Source organism: Rhinolophus sinicus, chromosome 4 (genome assembly GCF_057876585.1).
Source record: "Rhinolophus sinicus isolate RSI-liver-muscle chromosome 4, RSI-T2T, whole genome shotgun sequence".
In the NCBI taxonomy this organism is placed as follows: domain Eukaryota; kingdom Metazoa; phylum Chordata; class Mammalia; order Chiroptera; family Rhinolophidae; genus Rhinolophus; species Rhinolophus sinicus.
In genome coordinates, this window is record NC_142504.1 from 37,096,532 (window position 1) to 37,119,800 (window position 23,269).

Genomic DNA, 23,269 nt, shown 5'->3' on the forward strand with positions numbered 1-23,269 from the left:
TCTTCAGCCTCATTTCACTATTTTTTCAAATATTGCTAAAATATATTCATTTTATAAATATTTATTCAACCCTAACTTACATATTTATGTCAAGTAGTCACACCTGGGCTACATATTAGAATGTGAAGCAGCCTACTTTGTATCACGAGGTTATATTCCAGATGTGTTGTCTGTGAGGCCACAAACCTTGGCTTGAGCCTGAGCTGTCCAGAAAAGGGCCATCGAGGGCTCAGAACCAGGAGGCAGGGAACTCTCCCCGAGTCACAGCTCCTGCTGTTTGCTCCAAACTCACCAGGATCCTCTTAGGAAGTGATAGTTTAAGGAAAGGATCATTTCCTGAATAACTAGAACATGGTAAGGAAGAAGGTCTTTGCTGACCCAAGCTTATGGGCCATGTTTGGACTATCCTCCTGTTTTGATGAGTCCCATGCTGCATGAACCATGGTTCTGAATTTGTTTTTCATTAAATGCTCAAGTATTACAAAACGATGTCTCTGGAAATAATCCAATTTTAATTATTGAAACCTTGTAGCATGTCATCTTATCTCTTCCACTTTCTACTTTCACTCTTTCTGAAAGCATGGAGCGTCATCTTTAGTTTGTCCCTGCAGTTAGAAAGTTTCCTTCCTCTTGACAGATTTAACGTATCCATCCCCTTTCTTCAATTACAGCCAAAGTCTTCATTACAAGTGAATCTCGTATTGCCTTATTTGAATTTTATGTTGGGTTGTGTGTTGCATTCATTATATGCTTGCAGTGCAGACTCACCACTTTCTTTGAACCTGTTGTTTGGTCTGTTTTTTTGAAAGCATCTAGTTGGAGCATGTTTTGGTTGAGCTCAGACTTGCATATTTCATTTCGAGAATGAAATTCCTCAAATCACCTCAAGATTTAATTTTGGAGATAACGTGCTTCAGACTTTTGGCTTCAAGAGATTCATGAGTTAAGTACTTAGAACCCTTTTGAAGCACTTCCATTGGGTGTGGCTACAGGAGGCCTGGTGCTTGCCTGGGGGCCCCGGCTTAGATTTGCAGCGCAGCAGTTTTACTTGCCTAATCCCAGCTCTCCTGTGGCGTGGAGGCTCAAGGCAGCATGTTCAGGGGGTGCTGTTAAGTCCATGTGATGGCATGTGAGTAAAACTGCTATTCTTGAACTAGACCTTGCTTTCACTCAGCTGAGTGTTACTATATCAGTGTTCATCTTAACTATTATATATGCCTAAAATAATATAAATACAAGAAATGAAGCTATATGTAATCATAAGACTTTTTTTTTTACTGTCAATAAATATGCAAACCCTTAGTCAACGACTTCTATTTTTCTCATAACTACTTGTTTCTGCAGCAGACTATGAGCTGAAGACAAGGGAAGTACACAAGGGAGTGAAAGCCAGGGTAAAAAGACTTGTGGGTGAAATGGCTGCTGGGAGATGACGCGGCAGCCAGGTGGGACAGCTTTCAGTCAATGAACTCATGAACCTACGCTGAGCCCATCCAAGGCCCATTGCTTTAGAACCTAACACAGGTGAAGTCTCATAAGCACCACTGCCTGGGCTCTAGGTCAGGACACAGGAAATCGATCCTTGTTAGGGTCAGGGAGAACGTGGAAAAGATGGGCAGAGCAGGTGGATAAAGAGTGGAGACGCTGCCTGCCACCCAGCTGAGGAAATTATCCAACCAATTAAGCATTCAGGCTTTACTGAAGGATTGTACTGATGCTGACGGTCCATTCTAGAACAGCATGCAACAGAGAAGAAACACCCCCTATGTTACCCCTGCTAAGCTCCTGAAAGAAACTAGCTGGGAGAAAAATACGATTAAAGGGAGTTATGCATCAAAATAACATACATCTTTTATTGAAAGTCGCTTTATTGTTACAATGAGAGTAGCATAGAAAACGGGGGTATCTTATTAGCTTCAGAAGTGAATACTAATAAAATTGTGCCAGAAATTTAAACCTCAAGTTACAGTGATCTTTACAAACAGCAAGATTGTGTTGACCCACAATATAAGAGCGACTGTATAACTTGAGCAGCCATAAAAGAAATCACGCTCAGGAAAGCAGTTGCCATACACATTTCAGTTGATGTTTGCCAAAACCCAGTCATTTTTAAAATAGCTTAAGAACCTGAAGTGTGGCAAGGCAGAGAGAATGTCCTGTACAAACGAAGCCGATCTAAGGATATACACATGCTTGATTACCAGAAGTGACACCCTGCGGCGATTAATACTCCCCACAAAGTGACATCCACTGCCCGCAGACACCACCCCTGGAAGATGACTGGAAAATGCTAGCACAGACCTACCTTGGCTAACAGAGAAATGATGTTTAGGTAGAACGCCCAGTTTCAAAAGAGCTGTCTTTTTAGGACTCTAGATTGGAGGGGCAGGTCTTCCAGCAAGTTAAAAAGAGTATATGCTTAGCTATCCTGAATAAACCTTTTGTTAAGTACTTTTGAAGTTAGTGTTAAAAAAAAAAAATCCATACAAAACAAAGGTCTTGGGTCATTTTTACCCATTATAAAGACTGGCTGTTAGAATCAGTTTGGTTTTGTGCTGGATTAGAAAAGGGGGGCTTCTAATCAGGCAGTGATACACATGTAATTTAGCAAGAACTCTTATTACTGAATATTAATTTATAACAGCACTTTCTGTATTGTGTTATCTGGTAAAATTTAGCACCTCTGTGTTTAAACATTTGGGGGCTATTGGCATTATTTTAGAGCTTGACCATAGAAACACAAATCTACATGTGAAACTTCATAAAGAGGGTAAGCCCTAAATTTTAGGTTAGTATATGTGTATACACATTTTGTAGCTTGAGAAGAAAACGCCCTTCATAAACTCTTTGAAAACTTCATTGATGATTTTGTAAGTGCATTATCTCAACGGGATTACTAGTCTCATTGTATGCCTTTTTGTTAAAAAAAAAAAAAAAAAAAAAGACAGAAACAGAAAAAAACATTTTCCCTGGTTTTGATTTCAAGAATACCTGAAAACATGAAATGACGATGCCCTTGATAAAAACCCTGGCAGCCTTGAAACACCTCCAGGTACAATACAGGTTCTGTGAACCACGCAACAGGTACACAGCAGACAGCTGTGACTGGCACATCCTGGACTGGACCATAAAGTATTTATACAGACAACACTCAAAAGAACTGCAAAGGACACAGGCCTGTTTGTCGGTAAGCACTCACACTACTCTCCCCACCATCCCCACTGGCCCCCAGTGGCCATCTTGTGTTCTAAGCCCTGCATATGGATTTCCATTCTGCTCTGATACCAGGACTAAATGCCCCACGACCTCCCAAGCTTCCTTCTTATCTCCCCTCTATCCTGAAACATACCCCGAGGACCAATCTGATGTCCAAAGTTGCACAATCCATGCCTAGGTGCCAATGGGACATGACTAAAGGTGCCTCTCCCCCCTATTCTGCACCCTATGGTTCTCTCAAGTGCCAATTTAAGCAAAGAAGGGACTTACCTCCATGATAGTGAAAGTTCCTATCACAGGAGAGAAGGGCTGACAGCTCTGGAAGGGAGAGTGACTGAAGGGGAAGTAGGGAGGGAGCGGAAGCAACTGTCTCTCAAACCCCCCAGGGAGGTTGCTTACTATTTGTCAGGCTCTGGATGTAACGGACAAAAATACTAGGCAGGTGTTTCTTTTTGAACGTTGTGTTTTTCTACCTAGCAACTGAACCAGAGATGCTCCATTTTGGGTACTCTTGACAAAGCAAGAATAAAATGTAACAGAACTATTATCCCGATTTGTAAGGTCCCCCTGCATCTTGGTATGCTCTGCACCTGCCGTTGTGGAAATGCGCCTCTTGGAATGAAAAGCACCTGCCCACAGAGCCTGAGCCAAGGGCTCCCGCAGGTGTGGCTGCTCTCCCCCGCCCCCACCTCTCCCACCTCACACAGCCAGAAGGGCTGCTGCCTCTCAGCCAATTATCACAAGAGTGTGCTGGCCACCACCCAGTCCAGCAAATAATAGCTGTTTATCAAAGTCCTTAGCTGTCCTATGCCCGAGGAAAACTGCATCCAAACTCAGAGTAGTCCCACCAAGTCAGAAAATATCTCAGAGGGGGAAAAAATAAAAAGTTTGAGCCCCAAATTAAGCTCTATTCCAGAGAAATGTTTGCTGCTTATATATTTTAAGCCAGTAGAATGAGAAATTCATCTTGATGCCACTTAAGAAAAAAAAAAGTATTTGGGTAGCAGTTTTAGAGGAAAACAGAGAAGTGCAAGGAAAAAGTTCATTAGGAGCATTAATAAGTAAGGTATTATGCTACAAATGAGACTCTGAGCATTTCATGGAAAATTCCTGCCAACTTACCAACTGTTAGGATGGCATTTGAAATACGCTACCGTAGGGGCGCCACAGCAGCAGCGGGCAGTGGTGTCCTAACCGGGCTATGACAGCAGGCCTCTGAACTCCCCTCATTCATTCCTTCAACCCTTCACTCAGCGCTGCACTTTGTGCTCCCATATACTTTGCAAGCTACTGGATAGCCTTCCAATAAATTCCTTTTCCTTGAAGCAAAAAAGAGCCTTCTCCTTAGGTAAGGATTTATCATCATGTTGAATAACACAAGGAAATGGTTAAAGCGTTAAAGATATAAGGTAAAATAGAACTCATGACAGCAAGAAATGAAGAATGGATGAAATAAATGAACAAATGGGATTTTGAAACACGGAAAGAAGTGAATAGAAATACTGTTATTTGCTCTGGCCCACAGGTAACTATACAAAGTAAAGAACAAAAGCTAAAACGGTAAGAGGTACTGGGATCACAGATAGGATTACATTATGTAAATCTGCAAGGGACTCAACCAAAAAAATGAGAGGGAAAAAGACTTCTTTGAAAGTGCAGAGAATATCTAATTTTATCTTTTCAGCAACTTCTTTTAGTCACCCTATCAATCTTATGTTCAGAAATGTATGCTGGACTGACCTTATGTATAATCATAATTTTAAAGGCCTTTTTAAAGCAAGAGGGAAGAGAAAGAGCGAGAGCGAGAGACTGTATTATCACTTAATAAACACCTATATCAAAACATCAAAATATGTTTTAACCCTACATTTACTTTATTAATCAACTTTTATTTTTTTAAGGAACAGCACTGGGTTTCTTTTAAAAAAAAAAATACAGCAACTACAGCAAATTGAAAGCCCTCATTCTGCTGCACTGTTTGAGTTCATTCCTTTCCACAGATTGCATGTGACCTGTGATCACAGTCTAGCTAGGCGACACCAGAGGAAGACACCACTTCCTGTCTAAAGAAAGAGTGGCTGGACACAGAGACCAATTGGTCTGCCCAGTCAGTTCCCTCAGGACCCCCTGGGGTCCCACACCTCCCTGATGACACTCTGAGTGGAGAGATTTAAGTGTTTCTTTAAATCAAAGTTTACCACCACACTGTCCTGGCTATGGATTAAATGGAATATCTCAGGCAGCAGGGCTGTCAACCTGAAGTCTTACCTATGCACAAAACTTCAGAAAGAGAGGAAAAAGGCATACAATGGGACCTACAGGCCAAATAACTGCTCTTCTCTGCTTAGCATAGTAGTCCCCTAGCAGACCGGGGATATAAATAGTAGTTGCATGACAGAAAGGGCTATGTGACCTCAAAGTTCCTCTCCAAAATAGAGGTTCAAAAACATAATAAGAATGTTGTGCTTGTGTTTAGTGTCATGGGTCCATTCTCCCTGCCTCCATGGATGAAAAGTCATCAATATTTGGATTTAATACAGCTGGAACTCCAACCATGAGTACACATACAGGGACTTCTCAAAATTATCCACTAAGATTGTAAACTTGCCAAAGAATTCTGCAAATGGCTATAAGAATGTTTAAATATTCTTAGAGTAGATACCCGGAACACAACATTAAAGCTACTATAAAATCATAATCTCTCTGCAAATAAAACACTTTCATTCAGTTCCACATGAAGATTGGTTATTACCGAGGAGGATAACTATAAACTACGTATATACCCTCTAGAACAAGCATGTCTCCCAAAAGGCACATAATAATGATTTTCACTTGAAAGAATAATTTTCATGAAAAAGTAATTGAGAAGATGAGGAAAGAGAGAAAGGGGTGAGGAGATCTGTTGACTACCTAGCTAACCATCTGCGGATTCTTTCACATTAGGGCTTGTGTAACTGTAACTAGGAAGCATATATACACGAGGTACCTTACATTCAAATCTATAAATTCTTTTATAGTCAAAATAAACCTTATAACATTAGCATTTTATACACTCAATACCAGAAAACATTCAGTGCACATAAAAGTGCTCTTGGTCAAAAGCCACTTTATTTGCTATATCTTTAAATCTATCTGCCCTCCTGTCCTTGGCTTGAGCTATGTGGCGACGTCACCCAACACTCTAAACCCGCGTCTGATGGATCATTTTTTGTTGTTCTTGTATTGACAGTTACATCCCTACCAATTCATGAAAAATGCTGCTTACACTTTATCATCTTGGATGATTACACTAATTTTCAAACATTTTCAAAGACTTTTCGAGAGAGGTCCATTACAGAAGACATACACACACATGGTAAAAAACATGGCCTTCTAACTCAGCCCTTCAATGTGGGCAGCCGAGATTATTTTACACATGGAGATGAAATGGATTTTGTCCACAGATATTACTAGGAGACATCAAATTTAGAAGATACCTTGTTTGCCGATTCCATTCCTCTCAAGAAAAAGGAGAGAAAACGGAAAAACTCAGAAGTACTCTTCACATCAAAGCATTTGGTCAATCCCAACAATTTCTGAGCTCAGGAGGGTAACCTCCAGAGGGAAGCTGTCGCAGAGAGTGACAGAGCTGCATTATGACAGCTATCAAATTCGGGTTTTAAAGAAGGGGCTTTGACCTAGAGTTCTTCCTTTTCTATGGATTGAAAAATAGACAGTTGAAGACATCAGATTCTTTCCCCTGCCTGCTGTTTGGGTACCATCACAGTCACTGCACACGTGGAGCTTTAGGTTTCCCCCTCTGTGGCCTGGTGAGGCTTCCTAGCCCAGCTGGTAGACCCTTCTATCGCCTCACTTCCAAGTCAGTGCACAATGACCTGTTGGAACCCAAGCATCCCACTAATGATAAAAATCCTTAATAAACAGTGTATAAGTTGTTTTGATTCAACCAAGTCATTCATTTCACAGATAAGGGTGGTTACAAAGTTTTGTTAAAGAACAAAACTTTAGCCACAAACGGTTAGAGTATTGGCAAGTTGGAAGCCACCAATGCATGAGCAGCCCATGGTCTCGTGTGTCTTTGGTGTACTTGCTTCATCTCAGCTGGATGGACTGCTGTGGCCTCACAGATCTGCAGGATGGGACTAGCAGATGTGCTCTGCCGCTGAAAGACAACAGCTGCTGTGACAGCTGCGTGGCCCTCAGAAGGAAAGCAGACAGGCTGGGGGCCTCCCAGGAGTCCTGCAGGCAGGTAGGACAGCAGCGGCACCACTGGACTCCGGCCCCAGCAAGCTGTGGCGCCACAAGTTGTGCTGGGCGTGTCTTCTCTTGTTCAGTTAGTTGCTTAATAAAACTGCCTCCAGGCTATGCACAGTTTCAAGGGATGTCAAAAGTTTTGGACAAACACCAATTATGGAGAGACACAACTGACAGCACTGAGTAATATATGTACAGCATCTGCTTATCATCTTTAAAGACCATTGGATGGATAACAACAATCTGACTGTGACTGATTGTTTTTAGGCATTTGGCAAAATACACTGTGTGTAAGAGCTGCTTTTTTTATTTAAAAAATGTTTACATATGTACAATTGTCCTTGTATGCTGATATAAATATGAAAAGTAAAAATAAAAATACATGTTTAAAGTTAGCATATGGGATATTGGCCTCTCAAAGCTTTAAGTCCTGCAGAAAAGTCCTAAATGCCTTAGCCCTGCATGCTAGTTTCTATTATGGGATGTCGTTTCCTTAAATGTGGAAAACAATAAACAGAAGTTTCATGCACATAGATTACTGTCTACAGTGAGGATGAGCTTCAGAATGTCAAGTTCTGAATCCACTGTTGTCCCTTAGGAAACTTGCTACATTGGGTCATGTGAGTTAATTTTAGTGATATTTCTACATATACCTGTCATGCAGATTATCCATTAACATACCAGTACCTTTACTGTTCCATGTTGTAGTGTAACATTTCAGTAGTTCTTTTCATGGTTCAGTTAAATCCTAAGCCAATGACAAAAAAAAAAAAGGCATCTAGATGTGACACGGCTTCCTCTCCTTTGTGGCATCTCAGTGGGTTTTCATATCATCTGAAGAGCAGATAGATTTGCAGTGATTCCGTGAGGCTGGGTTTCTATAAAAGTTGAAGTAAACAGTTTCGATGTATCACATGTAAACAGTTGATCTTAAATGGATGTCTCCCATAGCTGCACAACAGAGAAAAGCAAAATTGCACGTTGTAAAAGCAGAAAACACATACTATGAGCTATGAAGATGAAAAAGATTTGGTGGTTCCATCCATACTTACATGCTTGTGGATGAACACCCTTGTGAAGTCTAATACACGGATAAAACAAACATTCTAACTTTCAGCTCTCTTTCCTCTAAACCTGTGTCTCAACCTTTGTAACAACCACCATCTTTTAATACAAAAAACCTTGACATCCTCATTTAATGTTACTCAAAATTCTGAATAAATTAAATGTTGTGTCTCAGATGAAATGAAACATTTTTTTAAAACTACAGCATTCCTTTCCCCAGGGTTCTGATACAGCCAGCTAAAGCAGTAGCTCTCAACTCAGCTGCACACATTTCAATGATCCGGGGACATTTTAAAAATCCCACTGCCTAGGTAGCACACCAAATCAAAATCTCTCTGGGTGGGACTCAGGCATCAGTATAGTTTAAAAGCCTTTTAGAAACTTCCCTGTACAGCCAGCACTGAGAAGCACTGACCTCAGGGCTAAGGCACTTGATGCTATATACCACCATCACCCACTTAAAAAGCACTGCCCTGGGCCAATGACCAGGCTACATATCCTTCAATTCCAACCCTACCTCCGAAAATTGTGCTCTCCCAGGAGCTGACGTAGCAGAGTACAATGATGCCTCCAGGGCAGGATGTCACTTCCTTAATTCCCTCACCTCTTCCCTTTCCTTGCCTCTGCCATCAGTTCTTCATATTCACTCTGCTCTTACCTACCTAATGTCTACAATGTTCAGTAATTGCCTTAATGGGACTGGAAACAACGTTGACGAGATAAATTTGAATGCAACTCAATTCACCAGAGAAGGAAGGCCAATCCTTCCTTCCAAAAAAAAGATCAAGATGTTTCCAGACAATAGGATTTGGGTATAATTATTATAAACATGAACAAAGAAAACCTAAGTATGACTTAGATTGCATCGAATTTCCATCCAAATTCCTTTACTGGAAATCTGGGCATGTCATTATACACCTAATGAGTTTCTGGGAAAGAAAAAGAAGAAATAGCTAAACGACTGAGTGGATATTTTTATATACGTTCACTCATTATGTTCCCTTCATCTTCACAGAAACCTTGTTCTGAGTGCCCGTGGTGGCTACCTCACAGAAATGAGATAAAGCAACCTATATTATCTACTTCAGGTCAGCTTTCTGCGTCATTTTCATTTAAAAACGACACCCATCTCCTCACCCTTTGAAATTAAGTCTCTCAAGTATGAGGACCTTTGTGTGTGGATGACACCTATTGGTGGAGACAAGGAAAAATGAATAGCTGACAGGGAGTTTGCAGGGGGCCTGAGGGAGCAAAGATCTGGATGGATGCTCAGATGAGGGTATGGAACAGTAAAGAGCTCAGATTGCAGTGAGCCCATTTTCCGCATAAATGGTTATAAAGAATAAAGGATAAGTGACAGCTTGCAGAAAAAAGAGGAACAAAGGACTGACGCTGGGAAAACCTGCTGTGACGATTATCCCAGTGAGGAAAAAGGAATAAAGAATTGTCAAGCCATCACTTTTAGGAAAAGCATGACCTTGGCCAAATCTGGATGACTGTAACAGAGGGACTGCAGATAGAAAGATCTGCTTGTTCGATTCTCCATAGCCCATAGAGAGCCCAGACATAGGGGCTGCCTCTTCTGCAGGATTCTGCCACATGCTCATGGGAATATTCCATGGTGGATGGAACCAACCAGACCTTTCACACAACTGTCGCAGAGGCTACAGTCTTCATAGTAGTCCTACTCAGCTCAGGAAAGGGGCTGTGGCCAGCCATTTCTTCCATGAGCTATCTTTCTCATGAGTTCTCATGTGGGAAAATCTCCAATAACCTGCATCCTAGCATGACAACAGCTGAGAGAATGTCCCTGACTAGAAAGAGCAAAGCATCAGTGTAGACAATTTATTAGGGGTGTGTTATACTTTGGCAAATCTCTGGGGAGGGGAGGAATGACAGAACCTTAGACTTCATTATCACATACTCATATCATGCACAACTGGATGCCTGTTAACAAGTCTTATTTTTAAGACCTGAAAGTTGAATGCTGGGAATCTGAGTTATCTTCTTCCGTTCCATCTTTTACTATTTCCCATATTAACATATAAAGGTAATTTTTGTATGATTATCAAAACACCATTGATTATTTTTAAAGTCTTTTTGATTATAGTGATCTAATCAGCTTTTCATGAGTGGTGTTTTCTTACTAACTCCCAATTGATGGACTTAAAATTGGAATGATCCATGTTTATCTTGAACCCCATAATTTAAGTTCAGGATCAAAGAGGCTCTGAGATAACTTTCAAAACCAAAAGGCCCAGGAACCCAGGTCCACTAGCACATGAATCTGTCCAGGCTTTTAAAGCTTTATTTTACTTTCTTGCAAAATTATTTCTGAGAAAATCAACATTATAATATAACTCACCACTACAAAGCCAGGACATCAAAAAAGGTAATTATTCTTCAGTTTTACTTTTCAGTTAAGTCTCTGAGGTCTGGTCGGCCTCTCTAAACTCGACTATATCTCCAATTTCAGATAATGGATCTGTTCTGGGAACGTTGTGAGACTGATTAGAATCATGATTAAAATGTAAAAGAGGATTTCATATTTAAATGAAACTTCTAGTGAATCATATTTTTATAAAAATAATCAAATCCATGTATGCTTTGAAATATGGCTTTTCAAAAATATATAAAAGGTTGTTAAATTTCACCGTATAATAAATATTACAGATTTCAAAATCCCTTTTCCAAATTCTACGCCCATCTGCAAGACATTGATCTGATTTTCTGTCACAGGTTCCTACTTCTAAAATCCTATTAGGGGTTATTAGCTGGTGAAAGATCTAAGCAAATTGGGCATGGAAATGAGCCTCGTTTACTCAATTTCTGGCATTACTAGGTATATTAAAAACCTGATAAAGCAAAATACATTCTGTTTTGTCTATTCCAGATTGTAATATATTAACTACAATGAATAATAAAAGATGTAAATATATAGCAATGATTAATATATACCAAATATTTCTAGAATCTATCAATATTGTAACTACACTAATGTGCAAATATAAATCTGAGACCCATAGCCCCAAGAATCCTCTATTTTTCAAATGTAATTTTTTTCATTTGCTATGAAGAAAGAAAGAAAAAGGGCTCTCTCTCTTTTAAAATATGGAATCAGAAATAACAATGACCAAAGATGTGAGCATATGGAAGAAGCTTTCACATACCCTGGCACTTTGTCGGTTCACTTTCTTCTCCTCGTCTGGCAGCGGAGGCATTGGGTAGGGGTATTTTCTGCTGGAGGCAATAGACCCAGTTGATGAAGAAGGAGACTTGGCAGGAGATAAAGTCCTGAGACGTTGAGAACACATGAAATAAATATTATGTGATTGCCTAGTATCTTTTGCAAATATCTGAAAATTGGGTTCAGAACAATTCCTCTGACTTTTCCTTTCATAGCCACTACTACAAAGGTTTAGCTATTGGGAGATCTGTCATTCACAACACTGGAATGCTGGCATTTTATCTTCCTAATTTCAAAACTGCAACTGATTGTTTAAGTGTTAGAACACTGACTCATACTTTTCAACTAGAAAGCCAATAATAATTTTCCTATAGAATAGATAAAAAGCTAAAATGGCGAAGGGATACAATTATTCTAAGAGCTCATAATGGTAAATTAAGTGTACAACACATCAACATTCCGCCTTATTTTTACCACTTAACGTAAACGATGTTTTTAGCACAGTTACTCCAACCATATTTTTAAGGTCCAAAAATACAATACAATTGATACATTTATTGGTTGCTAAGTCACACAGAAGTCATGCATTCAGAGGCCAGTGTGTTAGTTGTGAAAGAACAAAGGCAAATACAGAGGTTTTAATAAGAAATTAGTAAACATGCAAGCAGTAACGAGTGCAGAGTTTCAGCCAAACAGAGTCTGATGAGAACATACAAAAATGGTCTGATTAGTCCCTACAATCACCATTTCTGTACAGGGGAGGATTCTAAGCCATAGAAGCAGGGTAATACCCTAACTCACGTAGGGTACACTTGTCATGTCAATAAGGCGGTTACACTTTATTGACTGGAATTTTACGAAAACTAAAACAAAACACCTTTCCTATTTGGATATGTTCTCTTGGAGATATTCCATACAAAAGAGCTGCTGCGTAAGCTCTTGGTGTATTAAGCTGTCCTTGTTTGATTCTGTACGTGCAGTGGTAATATTTGTGACTGAGCTGAGCACACTGGAAGAGCCCATTCTTTGTCATCTTGTCTTTTAAGTGAAAAGAATACCTGAGAGTGAAAAGTAGCAACTTACACCATATCAATGGAAACTAAACGTAATAATTTGGCAGTAGCTATCATTCATAAATGTTACCACTACTACACATCTGTGACTCCTCAGTGCCTGGTGCAAAGTGGTAACGACCCATATCGCTGAACTGGTTACACTGCCACGTTAGATCACAAGTACTTCTTTCAGTAGGGATGCACCTGCATCCTGTGAGTGACGGACTCAGCCCGGGAGTATGGTGCTGGGGTAACACTGGGTAAGGGAAGATCACAACCTACACTGCACACAACAGCATAAGGGTGGTTTTTTTTTCCTCCCTTATTTTAAATTTTAGTACTCATCCATTTTTTATCCTTTGCTCTGCTTCTGCCGTCATTTCCAAATCAGTTTCTATTTTGTGGACCCTGAATTCAAGCTAATGTTTTAAAATAATTTTTCCTACAAACCCTGAGATAGAATGAACATTCTTGCTCAATTTTAAGAAGCAAGAGTGGTTCAGTTTACTTAATTTTAACCTGTAATTCTTAATGTTTCCTCTGTTTTTGGGAAATGTCCAAGACCATTCCCTAGTGTGAACTGTTAGAATATTTCAGCTGTTTGACTTCTCCTGTGTCCCTGCTCTCCACTGCGGGGCAGATGAGTGGAAGTAAGACTATTAGTACTTCAAATCCTCTATGCACTGTTAAAGCAACATACTACTGCACTTTGTTCTAATTCAAACCTTAATGATTTGTTAAATAGGACTATGATCTTTAGTAAACAAATTCAGTACGTGTAGAATGAGGACAAACTTTTGTTATTTCGATATTTAAATACATCTTTCTAAAACAAGGGCTATTAACCTGGGTTCGGATTGTTAGCCTAATTGCTACAGTTAAGTTATCCAAATTCAAGAAAGCTAATTAGGTACACAAACAAATAACCAAATTTCAGTTACTTTAGGGGATCATGCAAAACGAGTTTAATTTGCTGTAATATGTACGTTCATAGCATGAGCTGTTAGCTTATGGCGTCAGAGTCATGCCAGCCATTCACTTGGCCATGAGTCCAAATAAGCAGCTTTGTGCGCGTACAAGGCCACCCCAGTGAGGGGTGCTGAAAGTCCAGTCTTCCTCTCAAATATCTTTCCATGACCAAAGCCAATAATGAGTTAAAACAAAACAGAAGGTATTCTCTAGAACCCCAAAGAAATTGCCCATACACTGCTTCTCACATGAACATGCCACTGAACTGATACTTTAGACCCTGAGGGGAAGAAAAGCCGAGCAGGACAGTTTTAGTCAGGTGAGGGGCTTGGGGTCCTGGAGGCTGGGTAGAGTGTGACAGCGTAACGGGGATTGGTTTGGGGGCATGGAGGGCGCCAGAGCTGAAGTCGGAATAGGAGAACAAGGCAGGGGAAATCAGTTTAGGGAAAACAAAACCAACTCAACATTTCTCACAAATGTCTAAGAAAGACATTTCTTCAAAACCACCTCCAGGCTCTTTTCTCACCCTGGCTACTTGCCTGATGGTTCCAGTTTGGCTTTCACTGAAAACCAGGCACCAGCCCAGCTCATTCACTTACAAAGTAATCTTTGGGCAAATGCTAACCATTATCATCACTGCGTTTTAAAAAACCATAATAACCATAGTGGGTGCCATTTAGAATTACACAATAAAGTGCATTTGTGTGCCAATGGATGGTGGTGTATCTTGGGGCTACAACAGACTTTCTGGGCCGGCCTTTAATAGTTATGCCTGTAAGGCCAGTCTCAGCTCAGTTCTGCCCCCCACCCTCCCCCTACCTCCCAGAACAGTCTAAAACCAGGCCAGTCACACACATGGGACACAGATCCACCTCTTATTCACCTGGCTGTGTTCATATGCAAATTTTATAGTAGCCTAATTCAGAAGGATTTATAAAGTCTCCTAGGATAGGATGTAAGTAAATATCCACCCTGTTATCTTTAAGTAGTTACCCTGAAATGGAAAGGGAACAGTTTTTGGTCAGCTAGAGCCAGGCTCATAATTCTGGCTCTGACACTTACTAGCTGTGCTACCTTGAGTTACTCTTTGTGCCTCAGTTTCCTCCATCCATAATAAGGGAATACGAATGCCTACATCTCATGATGATGTGAGAAAAAAAGCTACACAGCAGGCATTCAGTACACGACAGTTATTAATAGTTTCTCTTCAGTTACTACATTTTCCATAAGGTCATGGAAATAGACTCAAAAACCACTGAAGAAGTGAGTGATCAACTGGATAATACCCAAAACAAAGGATTCCTCTTATCTAAGAGCTTGTAAAGCACTGTACCCAGCCGAACTGCCCCCAGGATCTAGGTGTGGGGACATAGATAATGCTCTTGCCCTGACGTTACCTGCTCCTTCTCAATGTCCTGAATATTTGCGGACAACAATTGGAGCAACCACTGTCATGAGACCTGGGTAAGGGAGCCCGACTGGGGCAGTCTGATCACTCAGTCTTTTGGCATCTGCTTTACTCTTCGTAGTGACATGGATGCTGTTATTTTTAATGTTGGGCTGTATTCTGGACCAGTTTGCTACAGTCACAAAGGCCCCATTGCATTTTGATAAGGATGCCACAAACTCCACACCACAAGGTGACTAATAAAATGACCCTAGGCCTCACTGGTGGTTTTGGCAGGAGATGTAATCCTGAATGACCTGGCAGCTGATGAAGCAGACCCGAGCTTAAGCACAGGGTTGGCAAAGCATAAGCCCAGGTGTGGATGCACTTTGGGCCTCCTATGTGAGGCCTGCCTTGGATGGAGAGTGGATAAAATTCTCTCTGTTGCATTAGAATCATTGTGTTAAAAGCCCTGGGGTGTCTCAAAGATTCTGCGAATATCAGAAATTCTGCGTTGATTTTCAAGTCTGACAAGCATAACCCTTAACAACTCCCAAAATGACAGATAACTTATGGCCCTCCACTGAATTATATCTAGCCTTTAAACATTAATATGGATATTTAATAATGAATTCTTAATGTGACTTTCCACTGTAGGAACCCACACCTCATATTAAAAGAAGAGCTAAAGGAACCCTCTAAAATTGCCCTTGCATCTTTGCACGTGCAACCGGGGGTGCTAAAGCATTTCCCCATCCAAATTGCGTTTAGTCTTGCAGCTTCTGGGCAGACCTGGGTGCTGATTTTAAGAAATGTGAACTCTTCTCTGGGAGCTACATGAACTACTCAGCTCACCCAGGGGAGGTGAATCAACTCTTCCAGGGTACCATTTCACAAATTGCTGCTGCAAAAATGCTAAGTTCATTTAGGTATAAAAGCCCTAATCCTTATGGGACCAAAGGCATTCTGTTTTGGTTCCATGGTGGATACAAATTACAATCTGCCCACAAGCCTGAGGAAGACAGAAAAGAGAAATAGGACTGCAGGTGAGCCAAGATTCCAAATAACATTCAAAACCATCTTACCTGTCTTCCTGACGTTGGCCATCTTGGGAGCTACAGGTGAGGGTGGGATGTTTGAATGTGAGTGTATGTGTATGAGGTTCAGTGGAGAAGTGGTAGAAGCAAAGGGACAGGGCAGGAGGGAAAGGTGAGGTATAAAAGCAGGATATATTTTTGTGAGCAGGCAGGGGTTATGCTTTCCTTGGGGCATATGCAAATGTATGGATCAAATTAAAATGAAGGTAGGTCTAATCATTTTCTCAAACTATACACGTCTAAACTAAATGGTACACAGGAAGAGAAAGTCCACCTTATATGGGTGCTGAGAGTTAAATACACATATATATTTTTATATCTGTTAAATGTTGACCCAAGTCATGGCAATAAATAATCTGAAAGCCTTACTGTTGTTATATTCAGAAGAGGTAGCACTGAGTATATTTCTTCTTTACATTAATTGTTACAAAGTAGTCAGATATAAAGTGGACATTTATTTCTAGGAAATCACACTGACATTATAAAGAGTAAAAAAAAAAAAATGCCACTGAGAGCTCTTGGACATTCTCTCTGACCGCTAATGTTACACAGAGCTGTAGTGAATTGAGAAAATTCGCTAGTTTCTAAAATACACAGATACCCTGTTTGCTTTTTTTTTTGAATCAGGAACATGTTTCCAATCTGCTTCCTGTTCTACTTGAAGTGTTAGACAATGACATTTTTATTGCAATAATAAATTCCTTAGATGCTTTGTTGAAAATCTATAAAACACTTGTCAGCGCAGCCCTTCTCTGGTAGAAAATGGTTGTGCTGAACAATAAAAACTAAACTCATTCCATACATTTTCATGTGGCCAATATTCTCTCAATAATTTTCAAGCTACATAAATCATTGTTTTTATTCAAAGTAAAATTCTAGTACATTGCATTTAGTCACTTCTCATGTTTTTTCCGTGAGTTTTCGTATGCACTATGCACTCTTAAGGCAGTAAGTAGGAAAAATGCACTATGGAACTGCTCAATTCTAGAAATTAAATGGCTCAGGTTAATAGTGCTTCTTTATTAGTGGAAAGTATGTTTCATGCCCACAGAACACTACACAGCATAAAATGAAGAGAAAGCTACTAAAAAGCTCAAGGTGGTGATAGGAACATGCACTAAATGGCAACCCTTTCAAATGGCTTCATTTGAAACATTCAGAAAAGAACTAGACTTGCTCACGAAGCCAAAAACAGAGATCAAAAGGCAGCAAAGAAACAAGGACCCTTTTCCACCTCTGGGAACTTGTATTGAGAGATACAAGCTAGAGAGCCAGTCACACTACAGTATTTGTATGTGCTGGGAGAGTTTGAAAAGGATATAAAATTATTTATAAAATACCTAAAGTATGGTCCTTCAGTGTTTTTATTCACATCTTCTACCCACTTAGCTACATTATAGTCTCTTTTGAACCATGGGTTTAAATACCTGCAGAAAGCAATGGAAGGAACAAAGAAAGCAGAAGATAGAAAATCTGAAAATACACAGCACAAGCTCAGCAAGGATGTTCTTCACCCTCCAAATGCAAGTGACTATGGCAAACAAACCAGGATGGATGTTGGCTGATTACGAGGCGATCTGTATAATCACATCAGAATCAACTCAGCTGCAACAAGGCTCAAGGCATTCTAGAATGTACTCCGTATTTCAGGAAAGCTTTTCCAGTGGTTTCCCGAAGTGACTCAGAAGCTCTCTTTCAATCACAGTCACATCAGCAGTCCCCTTCACCCACCTCCAGTGGCATTTTCCAGGCCACCTCTCATTTGGCTCCTTGTTTTTCAAATGATAATGATGCTTTCTGAGAATATTCGGATGGCTGCAATTCCAACCTGGTGTTTGGGCATATAACACCCCAAGAACAATTAAACAGAAAGACTTTCCACCGACTCGGTCTTTCTCCTGATAGAAGATCCCAAACTGGAATTAACAAGAAAGGTACTCCAATTGGCTCTAGAAGGAGCAGGAAAGGTCCCGCTCTTCTCATCCTGGAGCCCCAATGCACACTAAGTGTGGTCCAAACAGGCCTCCGTAATCTTGAAGCAGGGTTTAATAATTTAGGCACAGATGCAATGTGCCTTCCTCCTCTTTGTGGACCCCAGACTAAAGTGTTCCTGTTTCCATTAGGAAATGGCCCTCAGCAGTTGCCTTCTGAGTGACTGATCAACAAGCGAGTAACTGCCAGTGCATAATAATGACCTTCTTTAGCATCTCCCTGATGGGCAAAGTCTCCATCAGAATTAATGCACAAAGGAAAATGTTAAAGGTATTAAAATTCGGGAATACAAGTTTTGTGGTTTCTTTGCCAGTTTCCTTCGATTTTTTTACCCTGGGAGCCAAGCAAAAGCATATCCTCTTAGAATCTGCCCTTGTAAAATAAATATAGATTCAACAACTTTAATCCTGGAAGAATTTGGAGATTTTACTGAATTTTCTCATTTATAAAATAACTCCTAGAGATATCATACACAATGAAGATCCAGGCTCTATAAAACTTTTAAAGTTATTTGGAAACAAACCAGGGAAAATTATAAAATACACTATTTGTGGTGAAGTCTTGCTTCTTTCCTTCATATTTAGTTTTAGTTTATAAACACACTTAAGTCAAGACTACATTTCCATAGTTATATAAACAAATTTGATTATTTTTCCGTAGTCCATTCCCTCATTTTTACCTATAATCAACATACACCACAGAATAAGTTTATGAAGTTCCCTCCTCAGAAAAGGGTTTGGAGGCATTTTCTGCTTATAAGACCATTTTCTGCTTAGAAGACCATTTTTGCTAAAACAGTGTTTCCTGACTCAGGAACAACTCACACTAGTTTTGCCTTTAGCCACAATTATTGCCAACTTGTGCTTTTCACAGAGATAGCCAAGTAAAGGTTGCATAAAGATTTCCACTGAGACTCTGAACACAAAGAAAAAGTCAAAAAAGCAAGTGCAGCCACAGATGAGAGCTAGTGAATGCTCTGGCCTGGAGAAAACCGTAGAAAAAGCCCATGCAGTTGTTATCAGGTGAAACATAGCCACACAGCAAACTGAATCACCCACAGGCAGTTGGCCACTTCAGGGAGGAGACATGTATTCCTTTCACTGACAATCTTAGAAGCTCCAAGGACTGGTGCCACGGCCGTTCCGTGACACCTACGGCTATGTGGCTTGACTTGCACGTGATGGACCTTTTCCGCCGTCTCAGGGAGCATCTCAGAAGGCTGTGATCACTTCACTAGAGGTCACTGAAGAGAGCTCTCAATTGTTCCTTCTGGGGATCTGCCCATGAAAGTGTCTTCACATGGGCTTCCTAATATTATAGCTCTAGGTCATGGTGACTAGAGTGATGGGACTTGGACAAATTGCTATAAACCTGCCTATGTGGCTTGACTTGGCTTGTAGCGCAACATGCAAAAAAATGCATTAGACAGGATAGGAGAGCTCTTTGTGTTCTCCAGGATGGAAAGGCAGAGGAAAATTAGCTGGTGCTGGCTGGACCAGGACCACCTCTGAACAGACGTTGGGGGTCAGTCAGAGATCAAATGAGCCTGTTCTCAGCCAAGGAAGGGACTTGGAGGGAGATTAAGTGGCAGCCCAGAATGAAGGGGCAGGTGGAGACTGACCTGTGATCCAGACTCCCTGTCTGGGGGCTGTCAGAGCCCCCTGGGCTTATGCCTTGGGATGGGACTGTCTGGGCGAGGGAGTGCCCAGGCTCAGGTGCTTGGGGCTCCCTCCTGTAAAAAGACAATATATAATACAAAGTCTAAGCCAAAAACTTTTTTTACATCATGTACAACAGTAAGGAAGATGCAAAGGCTTTGAGTGGAAAAACAATACATTAAACAAGGACATTTTATGTTGTTAATTAGCAGAGTATGCATTTGTGGTGTATTTTTTAATTCATGTCCCAATGTTTCATCATCCTTTGGGATGATGAGATACTAAAAGGAATGTTGAAATAATGGACCTGGTAATACCTCTTAATCTAAAAATAAAAAAGACATGTTTCTCCATGGTCATTCTGCTCCTCACAAAGTCACGCAGTTGATGTTGTTATATTAGAAGCAAAGGGGATTAACAACTATGGAATCTATAAAAAATCTATTAACATAATTCTTGATATGCTGTGTATCAGTATTCCTTTTAAGAAAAAAAAATATATATATAGTGTGCCTGTACAATAAAATGTGTGAGAATGTGAGACGGTGGTCAGCTTCACAGATTTCGCTCCATTCAGGTAATATGAGTTATGTAAAAAATGAAATCGGAAAAGTCTGAAAAATCTGAGGAAGTCGTTAATATTTCTTCTTCACAAAGATGATTCACTTATATCTTGCTAAATATTATAAATATATAACCTAATTATCTCACAGGCCAGATTTCTCAAGGGCTATTTGTAGTATCACAATATTGAACGCATAAGTGAGAATTTTACAGAAAATTTTTAAAAAATAAGTGATTACTCTAGTAAATATTGTTATGAGTTTTGCTAAACACCAAGTATTGTTTGGGTCCTAAACTCATAGCTTTAATATAATGTTGGATCTTTTTTTTCCCCCTTCAGTTAGGATTTTTCAAAGCCTTGCTTGTCATAGGAAATACTGTTAGAATACTAAACAGTACACAAAGGAAGTTCTGAAGAATATTTTGCAGTTTTATCTGTGCTCTTGTGAGCAAGCGAGATAAGCTTAAGGAGCTCTCACCAGGTGACCTCATGCAAAACAAATCAAACAACATTCCAAGAAGAGTTTATCCACAGTGAGTCCTAAAGCATCCAAGTGCTTTGGGAATGTATAAGATAAACTCTAACAGATTAGTTATCCATGATGGAGTCCTATGATGCCATTCTGGACCATGCAATGGTATCACCTGAACCTATCTATTGTCTCTACGGTAAAATATCCTCTAGTAAACTTTGACCAGCCACTTACAAGACAATACCATCAGCAGGAAGGTCCAAATTTCAGGGCAATGTTATTGTCCTGGACTGAAAAAAGGCAGGGTATATGATGGAAAAGCTAACGTAAGTCTCTGACAAGCAGTTAACAAATATCTGCTATTCTGATTTCTTAAGTATTAAGGCATAAAGAAGCAATAGAGATCCTGGGAATTATAGCTAGCACTAGTGAGACATCAGTAAAAAACAAACAAACAAACAAAAATTAGGTGGGTTAAAAAAGTATGGTTATTTTAAACCAGGTGGCAAGGTCCAGAAGGATCGCAAAGGATATGTTTTATTCCGTGATGGGAGATAAAGGTCTGAGGAAGCTTGGTTTCGCTTATACTTTACTAAGTGGAAAAACAAATTTTTTTATAAAGTGCATGGTGTTTACCTTATTATAAAAGACTTAAATCCCCAGTTAAAGAAAAACAAAATGTGTGGCTATTATCCAAAACAAAGAGTGTTGCATTTAGTGACAATGATTCCATTAAAGAGCAAGTTTAAGTAAATGCCCTTTTAAAAATGTCCTCAGAAGGAAAATTTAAAAGGGAAACTAATTCCATTAGTCTGAGAGAATGCTTAGAGTGCAGCCATGAAGTCCCCGGAGCAGTGGTTTCCATTGTGAGCAGTATCATGCTCTAGTACAGTGGGAATTTCCCCCTGAGGCTTCTAGGCTGTGTCAATATTGGGGAAAGGAAGGGTGACCCCTCTGAAATGGCTGGACCCCGGGTGATGAGAAGAAAGGAATGTTATCATAATTTCCTTGAAACGGAACCAAGACACCACAATGGCAGGTTACTGGAGGAAAAAGCCTGCAGTGAGGGTGAGACCCCCACTATCAGTGAATATTGGTATGGGCACAGTTGCGGAGAAGCCTATGTAAAAGAGAAAAGCCATGGTTAATTTTAAATGGCAAAAAAGAATTAAGAAGACAAAACCAAGACCAGAGATATGGTTTACAGTTCTTTGATGAGCTGGTTAATTAACTTTTCAAACTAACCGCATAGGACCTTGGAATGCCTTTTTCCATTAGAAGTTCAGACTTACTCAGTTGAATTGGACCGAGGTCTAAATCTTTTGCCTCTGATTTTCTTTCTGTTGCCTCCCAGGTTACCTGAAAAAGATGGTTTATAGATAAATGTGAATATAAACAAATAATTGTCACATGCTTAATTACATGGTATTTCAAGTGGGTATAATTCACCACCAGCACCACCCAGACCAGGGCGTTACAGCTCTGTATAGTTCTCAATGTGTCTAGTGCACTGGTGCTATCAAATCCCATCATTTCCCATCCAAGAAAAAAGAACTGGACTCATAACAAATGCCCTCTTCTCTATTGGGAGAAGAGCTAAATTACTTACAGAAAAGAATAAGCCTCTACAACCAGAGATCACAGACAACAGAATTTGGGTTATGTGGACAGATGGGTTCAAAATGCCACCCTCTACCTTGCCAAGAGTTACTTCGAGGTCGCCCATTTTCACAGATATCTGAAATATGTTTTGTGTCTGGGATCCTTTCACTCCAAGAATGAGAGAGTCCATTTGACCTGAAATTGAAAATGTGTATCTATTGTTCAAAAATATAGTCAAATGAATATTTTGACATCAGTAAGCAAAATTTCTAAGCATTGCTGTGCGTTAAATAAATCAAGAAAGAAAAAATCTGAAATGAAAGAATGAAGAGAACATGAAAATCTTCATGAAGAAGGCAGAATTACACAACATTCAATTTAAGAAAAGTCAAATACAATGGAACCCCATTACAATCATTTATAATTGAAAAGTATGAGGATACAATGCAAGCCAATTACACTGCCTAGAACACAACAACTACATATAGCAAATCACAACATATTTCAGGTATACAACCTGAGCAGCAGCTATAATGGGGTCCCACCATAGATGTTTCTTAATTGTAAAGCAATGGTTTCCATTCAAATATTATGAGAACATGGACTTCCAAGAGATTTCATTAGATTTGCTCTATTAAACTTGGCTAACCTTTATCAGAATAATATTTAGGTTTCCTTAAACAATAAAATTATTTTCTGAGAATTGGCATTTTCTCCACAAATATGCCCCCCAAAATGTAGTACTGTTAG

The 23,269-nt window shown here is 39.9% G+C and overlaps 1 protein-coding gene across 22 annotated transcripts in view; it reads right to left on the reverse strand.

The window, feature by feature from the left end:
• Positions 1-7,761: 7,761 nt before the first annotated feature.
• The window catches only part of ADAM22 (ADAM metallopeptidase domain 22), a 230,886-nt gene continuing 215,378 nt past the window's right edge, over positions 7,762-23,269 (reverse strand). For 6 of the 22 annotated variants that reach the window (XM_019716319.3, XM_019716291.3, XM_019716282.3 and 3 more), the window contains 4 exons: positions 22,614-22,714; positions 22,210-22,276; positions 11,706-11,829; positions 7,762-8,421 (listed from right to left, as the gene is read on the reverse strand). In XM_019716319.3, coding sequence (XP_019571878.2) covers positions 8,401-8,421; positions 11,706-11,829; positions 22,210-22,276; positions 22,614-22,714 — 313 coding nt within the window. In that variant the 3' untranslated portion in view covers positions 7,762-8,400. Of the gene's footprint in view, positions 8,422-11,705; positions 11,830-16,218; positions 16,249-17,570; positions 17,658-19,843; positions 19,955-21,878; positions 22,038-22,209; positions 22,277-22,613; positions 22,715-23,269 lie in introns of those variants that run through there. The other 16 variants (XM_088797774.1, XM_019716274.3, XM_019716234.3 and 13 more) reach the window with 7 other exon arrangements.